Consider the following 11,047-nt stretch of genomic DNA (forward strand, 5'->3'; position numbering starts at 1 on the left):
ATGGGAAACGGTGTTTTCGGTAATGGCAGTTGCGTGAGAAAGCGATTTGTGCAGCAGTGCCCTGTTCTGCTGTGTCAGAATAGAGCCCTGATTCGGCATGCACTGTCAATACTCTGGCAGGGAGCCGGCTATTCTTAGCCCTCTCCTTAGCTTAGTATTCACAGCTGACTGGGAGTGTAACTCCATACCGCTCTGCTGTACCTAGCACCAAGGCCAACAGAGGGCATCCCCCCATCCCTAAGCCCCCCCCCCCAACTGTAAACCCCCAACCCCTCACCCACCCCCTGCCATTCGTGTGCGAGCGCATCAGCTAGGGGCCTTTGCTTTTAAAGGCGAGGAGAGTACATGCCTCTCATGTAGTCACCGCACTGGAAACAGGATTACACGATAATGTGTTTTTACAGATAGCATTACAGTTGCTATGTAGTGCATTCATTTTTACACTGCATACATCTATCAGAGACAGCAAAAGGCTAAGGTATCTGGTTTTATAGTGATTACACAAGTTCAAACTTAGGTTAATTTGTACCTTTATGATATACTATCCATTATCTTATCTGTGCAGTTTTATAATATTGTTGCATATACACTGAATGGATGACAACTGTACACAACAGGATTTCTTTCAGAGTAGTACAGACAACAGGTTAAAAAGTACATGTTTGAACTATGCAGATGATGAAGGTCACAGTGCTAAAATAAGGTCATGACACAGATATCGCAAAGCCACTCAGTGTTTGTTTAGGAAACGCACACCTTACTGTCTACTTTGTGCTTCCATTTTAGAGGGACGTCAGTACAGAATAATGAATTCGAGACGCCCTGGTCCGGTGTGGATTTCCTGTTTATTATTTGGAGTTCCCCTCACCTTGGAGACAGGTGTCCGGCCACCTGTTTTGACCCAGCCTTGTATGACCCGAGCCATCTATGATTGGATGATCAGGGGTGTCGCACATAATTCTGGGCTCTGTTCATATGCAGTCTCTGGGGTACCCCTTCCCAAAGCAAACATTCTAGCCCAGGCCTTTTGAGGGGCTGTACATACCCCCCTGAATGCCAACAGATGAAGACAGACTGGTAGTTAGGTCACTCAAGGCAGGACTTAGACTTGTGGGTAGGTGAGTTCACAACGATGAGCTGAGGGCAGACTGAAATGCCAAATTTTAAGAGTGTTAAAATGTCCTTCTCCATAATGTCTTTCCTAAATAGTTAGGTGATTTCCCACACTGTAAAGGGTTTAAGGTCAAGTCCTCAATAATGGAATAATCTGATTGGATGTAGGGGCCCAGACAAAAAAAAAAAAAACTGACAGTGGATATACTTGTTTTGCTCCTACTTAAAGGAGAACTTGAGTTATCTTAAGGGAAGGCAGGGAACGTGACCTAGAAACATGACTCAATCAACCCTAAAAAGCATTGAAGTGAGATAAAATGCACATTGCTTTTTTAAACAATATGTTAACTCGTGTTATCTTGCTTGCTGTTGATGTACCCTGAACGTAGAAACATAACTACATAGCGTTATGAGCTAAGCCTGATGTTGAGCTTTCAAACTGACTTGGCAGCAAGAAAACTGATTTTATCCACAAAGATTGCTTTTTGTTAGCTGGTTAGCGATCATGAAATTTAAGTGATTGCTACCAATAGCCAATTCACTTCTTGGTTCATGAACAAAACCTCTGAATACCACGATACACGATGTGTTTCATGAATGCAGCCCCAGATGAACAGACAGCATAGGTGAGGCAGTTCTCACCACTGTTCCCAATGAGCTATAAGCAGTATGGCAAATTTTCTCAAATGTCAAGATTTTTATTGGCAAGGCCACATAAATGTTTCTCCTTCTCTGACTCTCACTCTCTCTCTCAAACACACACACACAAACACACACACAGAGTTGTTAAAAAGAGAATAGAACAGAATGCCGGGCCCATAAGGCCAGGGTGTTGAACACAGGAAGTGCGTTTAAAGTGAACACTAAAAAACATTCAACACCGCAACGCACCATAAGACTCTTAACTAAAGCTTCACCACTGAACTCAACTTTCATTGCTTGGGCAACAGAACACAAAGATGGCAACTGTATACAAGCCACAGCAAGTTATGAAAAACCATTGGGGGCCTTGAAATTAGTGAACCTCTCCTTTGAAAGAAAAACAGTGTTACATTTGAACCTAAGAAGAATCGAATCCCATTGGAAAATTGGGAAAACTCACATTTACAAACACAGAATGGTGTCACATTCAGTAGCAAAAAAACAAAACAAATATATAGAGATCTTGAACATACAGTATGTAACCTTGCTAACCATTTAGTACTTCAGTTTCCATAAGGAGTGGTCAGTGTTAAGTCATTCTGCACTGGGAACTGCATCAGGTAGCAATTATAGGAAAAGTGCGCACAGTTCTGTGACATGTGGTTGTGGTCCTGTCTCTGTGTTCTCACAAATGTTTTGTGAGAACCAAAGTCCAGAGCATTTCCTGTTCGTCAGAAACCACCACAGGGGGTTGAGCAAGTCAATTTATCTCTCTGAAGAGCAGGCTTCATGGAATGCTTTTTCAAAATTCCATGTCCATGTTCTAGAACTCCATTGCTTTCAGTTACCAGTAGTGACTGTTACATCAGAATTAGAATGTTCAGTTAAGAACATTCTAATCACACATTTATGATCTCCCATCTTAAAGGGTTAAAGACCAGGAAAGCCCCAGTCGCTGAGCTGTCCACTAGGGGTTCCTGAGACAAAGCTCAAAGCCAATGTGTAATGTCTGACCAGTGTTTCAGTGACGTTGCAACAGTGTCAGAGCAACAGCAGGATCCATGTTCTTCCAGAACATCGTGATATTGCAGATTTCAAGCTTTAATGATTTGGTGACTGCTCCCACCGGCCCCTGTAGGGGCCACAGAGTTGGACCCCGCCTGCACATCCACAAAGCCCATCCTCTGCCGCCTCTTCCTCTGCTCTGTCATCTGCATGGGAAACAAGATATTACGGCTCTGCTACTGCACAGGAAACCAGACATTACGGCTCTACTACAGCACAGGAAATCAGACATTACGGCTCTACTACAGCACAGGAAACCAGACATTACGGCTCTGCTGCCACACAGGAAACCAGACATTATGGCTCTGCTGCCGCACAGGAAACCAGACACTCTGTCAGGCTCAGACACTGCTACTCACTGACAGAACAGGAATGGCGCTGGGCGAAACACACCTGTTTGAGTCTGTTTCACTCCTACAGTACTGCTTACAATTTTAACATTTCTGGAATTTCTGGGTTTTGAGTACAGCTAGCTATTTTTACTTACAGCTGAAGCTTTGAAAACAGTCTGTTCTCAATGTTGCAACTGCTGTGCTATATGTTTCCTCTATATTGTATTTATAACTAATACTCACATTCGCAGACACACATACACACACACACACACACACAAAAATAACAACATACGAAATAACACACAAAATAACAACATTGATCTTATAAATCATGTATAAACCTCTGACTGTGCAGAAAAGTTAGTATGTTTCTCATAAATAGTTTATCAATTTAAATTTCCATTCCATTCTTTAGACAAAATCTGTGTGTGTGTGTCTGTGTGTATGCGTGTCTGTGTGTGTGTGTTTGCGTGTGTATATCTGTGTGTGAGTGCGTGTGTATCTGTATGTCAGTGTGTGTATGTGTGTGTGTATGAGTTTGTGTGTCTCTCTGCTTTATCTGACCGCTCAATGCAGCAGGATTACCTGCTCCTTCAGTTCGCTCAGCTGAGAGGTGAGGTGAGCGACCAGCTTCATGGTGGAGCTGAGTCTGTCCTGCAGGTTCCTCATCTCGTTCTGCTCCCCGTCGCTGTCCGTCACCACCAGCGACATGGCCTGCATGCGCGGGAACCAGTCCAGGTTCTTGCTCTGGCGGCCATTTGAAGAACCACAAGAAAAATCACCATTTGAACACACACTAAAGGCACGCCTAGGCATCAGGTCAAGCATCTGTATGCACAGCCAAACAACTGCAAAGAAGCGTTAAAGTTTCTTAAAAACTACTTCTACAGCTCTGGACCAATGGCCTTAGTTGAGCAATATTATGCAGTTTTGTGAAATTTTTGAATTAAGTGAATTTAAGTGAATGCCAACCAGTAATTTATATGACAGGATACATTTTAAACATGTTAAACACATCCTTTATGCTTTCGTATAAGGCATGTCCCTTGCATTTTTTTCTTTAATGCATCGCTCCCCTTTTCTCTCCAGTTTAGAATGACCAATCCTGTTCATCGATGCTCAGTGCTGCTACCTCCACTGCCAATCGGGAGAGCGCATATAAGCATGTGCTCTCCTCCAAAGCATGCAATGTCAGCCGCCGCTATTTCTTAAACCGCAGCTAACGAGTCGGGGCGAGCGCGGTCAGGATTCGATGCCAGGCCGTGTGGCTCGTCCGCACGCGAGAATGAGAGTGGTGCCTTAGCCGGACAAACCCGCCCAGCGCGCCCAAAAAACGGAACTTTTATTTTTGTTACGGAAAAGAGCCAGAGGTACAGAAGCAGGACGACGGGACGGGCATCACCTTGATCATGAGGGCCACGTAGCTCTCGGGCCCGGTGTAGTCCGTCTTGTTCTTCTCTCTCACCAGCACGATGAACTGCAGGTAGTTCCAGATGTTGTGCTCCACCTTTATGTGCTCCTCAAAGGACACCGTCTTATTGTCAAACTTGTCCCGCTCCAGGCCTGGTTTAGGACAAAATACTGTGTGTTACATCCAGACAGTACACAGAACACAGGTTAGAGCTGTGCCCTATAACAGCACAGGCAGGACACAGAACACAGGTTAGAGCTGTGCCCTATAACAGCACAGGCAGGACACAGAACACAGGTTAGAGCTGTGCCCTATAACAGCACAGGCAGGACACAGAACACAGGTTAGAGCTGTGCTCTATAACAGCACAGGCAGGACACAGAACACAGGTTAGAGTTGCGCTCTATAACAGCACAGGCAGTAGACAGAACACGAGTTAGAGCTGTGCTCTATAACAGCACAGGCAGTAGACAGAACACAGGTTAGAGTTACGCTCTATAACAGCACAGGCAGGACACAGAACACAGGTTAGAGTTGCGCTCTATAACAGCACAGGCAGTAGACAGAACACGAGTTAGAGCTGTGCTCTATAACAGCACAGGCAGTAGACAGAACACAGGTTAGAGTTACGCTCTATAACAACACAGGCAGGACACAGAACACAGGTTAGAGCTGTGTTTTATAACAGCACAGGCAGGACACAGAACACAGGTTAGAGCTGTGCTCTATAACAGCACAGGCAGGACACAGAACACAGGTTAGAGCTGTGCTCTAACTGGCTTCTTTTCCCCTCACCACAGATGAAGCAGGTTGTCTTTAAGATCTCCTCCTTCTTCTGCTTCTCACTACGCAGGTCAGCAAAGGTGTCGATGATCACCCCAAAGATGAGGTTGAGAACAATGATGATGACAATGAAGTAGAAGAGCAGGTCGTAGATCACACGTGCCGTGAAGAGCGACTCCTAGAGGACAGGCAGAACCGCACGCTTTACAGACACAATTGCGTACTGCATGCAGAATGACACATTCTTGGCTAAATGACGTGTGCGTTTGCGTTTGTTAGGGCGTGTCCTCACGTCTTTAGAGGGTCTGCGTAGAACATCGCCAACCCCGCCCCCATTCCGCAGCCCATGGTTCATCACCGTGACGATGCACATCAGCAGGGTGTCACAGGTACGTTCCGTATTGTCCTCTTCCTCTGCAAGGAAATATGGACGGAAACGCTTTATTAACCCTCCAAACCCTGAACCTATAAACCTCTTCCTCTACGTGGAGCGAATAATCACTGAAGTTCAGTTCACCTTCCCAGTGCACTCCTGGATGAGCATTAACACAATTTATGATTTATTCTGGGTTCTGCACGATCTTAATGTCTGCTATATGACTAAACAAAAAGCAAGTTCATCCTTTTCCATTATTCATCATCATTAATGATGATCTATATACACGCACACAATTTTTTATTTTTTATTTAATTCTTTTTGGGGGCTTTTCAGCTTTGTTTGACAGATCAGCGTGGAGAGACAGGAAAAACTAGGAGGAGAGAGAGGGAGAGACGTGCGATAAAGGTCGGCGGTCGGACTCGAACCGCCGACGTCGCGGCTCGCAATGAGCATATGGAAAGCGCTCTACGGGCTGTGCCACACGAGACACCCCATACACACACACACGTTACAACTACAAACAGTGTGAGCCGGGACATGGGGAGACAGGTGTCCATGGCAACGAGGGCTTGTGTCTGAACGGTCCTCACCCTCCTGTAGCCTCTCCTCCAGATTGCAGCTGACCCCATCCGCACTGCAGGAGCTCAGGACGTCCCTGGAAACCTCATCTGGCCCAGTGTCTGCAAAGCCACGCGTATTACAGTGTGATTACAGCTTATTACAGTCTATTAAACCTCCGTAAAACATAATTACAGCTTATTACAGTCTATTACACCTCATTACAATGTAATTACAGTTTACTAATGTAGTACATACAATTACAACATAATTACAGTTTACTAATCTAGTACACACAATTACAACATAACTATGGCTTATTGAAGTAGTACATATAATTACAATATAATTACGGCTTATTAAAGTAGTACATATAATCACAACAAAATTGCCGCTTGTTAAAGTAATGCATGCCATTAGAAGATAATTAAAGCTGGTTACAGCATAAACACCATCTTATTACAGCAGAACAACAGCTTATTGCTGCATGATTACGGCTTGACCGTTTCAAACGTCTACTGCGAAATGACGTTTTTTATAATATTTTTGTTCCTCCCTAAAATTCCAATCAAACCACTGGTTTCGACGTACAGACTTTATCGTGAGACGAATGAAGGCAAAAATGGAAGAAGAAGAAGAAGAAGCAGCAGCAGCAGCAGGAGCAGCAGAAGCAGAAGAAGAAGAAGAAGAAGAAGAAGCAGCAGCAGCAGCAGAAGCAGAAGCAGAAGTAGGAGCAGCAGCAGAACTACACTACACTACACTAGATGTTTTGAGTTTCGCATGGCTTTCGCACCTTCGCCGAGTTTGGGCAGGCGATCGACCTCCATGATGAAGTCGTTCTTGAGGCAGAGGAAGCCCACGATGGAGAAGAGGTAGACCAGGATGAGCGCCAGCAGGGCGGTGAGCAGGATGGAGCGACCGTTGCGCGTCACGCTCTTGATCACGTTGAACAGGGTCTCCTCCCGGTAGATCAGATCGAACAGCTGCACGCAGAACGCAGAACGCTATTCTCTGTATATGTGTGGTATATAAACTGTGCTCTGTAGATGTGTGTGTTTCATACACAGTGTTATGTAGATGTGTGTGTGTGTGTGTGTGTGTGTGTGTTTAATACACAATGCTGTGTAGATGTGTGTGTTTGTGTGTTTAATACACGGTGCTGTGTAGAAGTGTGTGTGTGTGTGTGTGTGTGTTTAATACACGGTGCTGTGTAGATGTGTGTGTGTGTGTGTGTGTGTTTAACACACGGTGCTGTGTAGATATGTGTGTGTGTGTGTGTGTGTGTTTAATACACAGTGCTGTGTAGATGTGTGTGTTGAATATGCACCAGGATGCTGTTGATGTGTGTGTTGAATATGCACCAGGATGCTGTAGATGTGTGTGTTGAATACGCACCAGGATGCTGTAGAAGAGCTCATGCACACACAGTCCCAGGGCGCTGGTCAATACGTAGGCCAGGTGGTAAACGAACTCCATATCCATCACCATGGCTCGGTAGCCCATGATGAACGTGCCATTGTTTCCAACGAAGCTCACCACAAAAACTATCTTATTGATGAGCTACAGAGGAGACACGGAGGACAGAAACTGTTAGTTAAATCAAAAGGATAAAGGGAAGACAGAGAGAGAAACACTACACAACAGCAATTATACAGCAATTACACTGAAATATGATGTCCACACAGCTCCTAGCCCTCACAATACCTCCTGCATGTTCAGTATAAATATAGCCAGAATTATGTGTTTGGCCATTAGTAATCAGTAAATATGAAATATGTGCTGCCAACTGATGGTAAATTTAGCCTTCAGAGTGCCTGGTCAGTGCTGCAGTGTCTCAGCTGTGATTTGAGTGGAGAGAGAAGAGACAGAGCTGCAGGTGTCAGTGGATACAGACTGTACTGTAGTGTGTCCATGCTGCTGTGTGTGTGTGCTGCAGTGTGTCTGTGCTGCAGGTACTGCAGTGTGTCTGTACTGCAGTTTCAGTGGATACAGACTGTACTGTAGTGTGTCCGTGCTGCAGTATGTCTGTGCTGCAATGTGTTCGTGCTGCAGTGTGTCCATGCTGCAGTGTGTCTGTGCTGCAGTTTCAGCGGATACAGACTGTGCTGCAGTATGTCTGTGCTGCAGTGTGTTCGTGCTGCAGAGTGTCCCTGCTGCAGTGTGTCCATGCTGCAGTGTGTCCGTGCTGCTGTGTGTCTGTGCTGCAGTGTGTCCGTGTTGCAGTGTGTCTGTGCTGCAGTGTGTCCGTGCTGCAGTGTGTCTGTGCTGCAGTGTGTCCGTGCTGCAGTGTGTCTGTGCTGCAGTTTCAGCGGATACAGACTGTACTGTAGTGTGTCTGTGCTGCAGTGTGTCTGTGCTGCAGTGTGTCCGTGCTGCAGTGTGTCCGTGCTGCAGTGTGTCCGTGCTGCAGTGTGTCTGTGCTGCAGTGTGTCTGTGCTGCAGTTTCAGCGGATACAGACTGTACTGTAGTGTGTCTGTGCTGCAGTGTGTCTGTGCTGCAGTGTGTCCGTGCTGCAGTGTGTCCGTGCTGCAGTGTGTCTGTGCTGCAGTGTGTTCGTGCTGCTGTGTGTCTGTGCTGCAGTGTGTCCGTGCTGCAGTGTGTCCGTGCTGCAGTGTGTCTGTGCTGCAGTGTGTCTGTGCTGCAGTTTCAGCGGATACAGACTGTACTGTAGTGTGTCCGTGCTGCTGTGTGTCTGTGCTGCAGTGTGTCCGTGCTGCTGTGTGTCCGTGCTGCAGTGTGTCCGTGCTGCAGTATGTCTGTGCTGCAGTGTGTCCGTGCTGCAGTATGTCTGTGCTGCAGTGTGTTCGTGCTGCTGTGTGTCTGTGCTGCAGTGTGTCTGTGCTACAGTGTGTCCGTGCTGCAGTGTGTCCGTGCTGCAGTGTGTCTGTGCTACAGTGTGTCCGTGCTGCAGTGTGTCCGTGCTGCAGTGTGTCTGTGCTGCAGTGTGTCTGTGCTGCAGCGTGTCCGTGCTGCAGTGTGTCTGTGCTGCAGGGCGGTGCGGCGCGAGCCCAGCTTACGTTGAGGACACCCAGCCCGACGAGAGTGGGGCTGATTCCGAAGTAGTATATGGAGCGCAGGATGAGGGCGATGGTGAGGGGGCGCAGCCCGTAGCGCTGGGAGAACAGGCCCATGACGGACAGGCCGGCAAACCCCCAAAACAGCATGGAGAGCACGGAGGAGTCCACGGGCCCTGCTAACGTACCCAACCCAACATCAGCCAATCAGCAGCTTTCAGCCTACGCACAGGCACAATGGCAGCAGCTCACACACCTGAATGACCAATGACCGTCATTTTCTTTTTTTTTAACTTAACTGTCTACTGTGTTCTTAATGCTATTTTAAAAACCTATTTTTTTTCTTTTTACTGTTACTATAAAGTGTTATTTCACACATACATGTCTGTCTACTGTAAACTATTTTGCACTGAATTCCACGTATGAAAAGGTGCTATACAAATACATTTGATTATGATTATGATTATTATTATTATTATTATTATTATTACTGTACCGCTAATCTTCACCCCCCCCCTCTCCCACCACTCGGTTTCCCTAACCTTTCCCCGAGTCAAAGGGGTAGAAGACGGCGATGATGAGGTTGATGAAGACGGCCAGGTTGAAGGAGATGCTGCCCCACAGCGTCATCCTGCCAGAGAACCAGTACAGCACAGGCATGCCTAACCAGAAGCAGGGAGACAGGGAGAGCGCAGGTCAGTCACCCATCAGGCAACACCAACGTCAGGTTTTATAACACACCGATGCTTCTGCGCTTGAGTAGAGAAAACGCACGTGTCATTCGTCAGAGAAAACTGTTCCACCCAAAAAAATACATAATTAAAGTCATTTTTAGCTCCAACCGCATATAGCTCAGAGCTATAGCTCTGTCTGTCGGTCGGTTAGTTGGTCGGTTGGTCCACAAAAGTGTCCCACCCCGTAGCGGCCACAGTTTTCACCCCAGGAGGCTGAGATTTGGCATGGAGGTTGGTCATGATCGAAGGTAGAGCTGAGTAACTTTTCAGGCCGATTGACCAAGAGGGGGCGTGGCCTATCACAAAAAATCGCATAACTCCCGAATGGACTAACGGATTTGCACAAGGTTTTGTGGAAAGCTTGGTCATGAGCCAAAGAAGAGGTCACGTGTTTGTGTGAGGGTGTGTGCGTGGATGCGTGCGCACATGGATGCATGCGCGTGTGCGGTCGCAGCTATTGTGGATTTGCACTTGTTTCAAGAATAATCGAGTAATATGCTTACGAACAACCTCAGGAGACATAACTTCACTGCACAAGCTGCTTGTAGGGCATAATTACCCTTTAAAGGGTTAAGAGAGACCTTTGCAAGGAATTCATGGATGGTAATGGTAAATGGACTGCATTTATATAGCACTTTTATCCAAAGCGCTTCACAATTGATGCCTCTCATTCACACACACACACTCACACACCAATCAGCTTGTTGGGAGCAATTAGGGGGTTAGGTGTCTTGCTCAGGGACACTTCGACACGCCCAGGGTGGGGGATCGAACAGGCAACCTTCCGACTGCCAGACAACCGCTCTTACCTTCTGAGCTGTCGCCCCTAAAAATGCACTACAAATACCACTACAGGCATAAGTAAGTACCGATCCAGAAAACAAAAAGAGGGGGGGGGGGGGGAACACAAACCGAAAAAAACCACAGAGACGCAGAGAGAAAGAGCCATAACGAGAGTCAGAACGTGAAGAGGAAGAACGGCGGGGTCGGGCCGGCCTACTCCGGAGCTTCT

The 11,047-nt window shown here is 46.6% G+C and overlaps 1 protein-coding gene across 1 annotated transcript in view; it reads right to left on the reverse strand.

The window, feature by feature from the left end:
• Positions 1 to 474: 474 nt before the first annotated feature.
• itpr3 (inositol 1,4,5-trisphosphate receptor, type 3) overlaps positions 475 to 11,047 on the reverse strand; it is a 77,064-nt gene continuing 66,491 nt past the window's right edge. Inside the window, exons 48-58 of the mRNA XM_035382559.1 lie at positions 11,036 to 11,047; positions 9,844 to 9,963; positions 9,305 to 9,480; positions 7,682 to 7,846; positions 7,080 to 7,269; positions 6,319 to 6,408; positions 5,642 to 5,763; positions 5,362 to 5,527; positions 4,558 to 4,718; positions 3,741 to 3,902; positions 475 to 2,966 (exon numbers count right to left, since the gene is read on the reverse strand). The exon at positions 11,036 to 11,047 is cut by the window's right edge and continues 181 nt beyond it. Coding sequence (XP_035238450.1) covers positions 2,850 to 2,966; positions 3,741 to 3,902; positions 4,558 to 4,718; positions 5,362 to 5,527; positions 5,642 to 5,763; positions 6,319 to 6,408; positions 7,080 to 7,269; positions 7,682 to 7,846; positions 9,305 to 9,480; positions 9,844 to 9,963; positions 11,036 to 11,047 — 1,481 coding nt within the window. The 3' untranslated portion in view covers positions 475 to 2,849. The remainder of the gene's footprint in view (positions 2,967 to 3,740; positions 3,903 to 4,557; positions 4,719 to 5,361; positions 5,528 to 5,641; positions 5,764 to 6,318; positions 6,409 to 7,079; positions 7,270 to 7,681; positions 7,847 to 9,304; positions 9,481 to 9,843; positions 9,964 to 11,035) is intronic.

The sequence above is a fragment of the Anguilla anguilla genome, chromosome 11 (assembly GCF_013347855.1).
Source record: "Anguilla anguilla isolate fAngAng1 chromosome 11, fAngAng1.pri, whole genome shotgun sequence".
Lineage (NCBI taxonomy): Eukaryota > Metazoa > Chordata > Actinopteri > Anguilliformes > Anguillidae > Anguilla > Anguilla anguilla.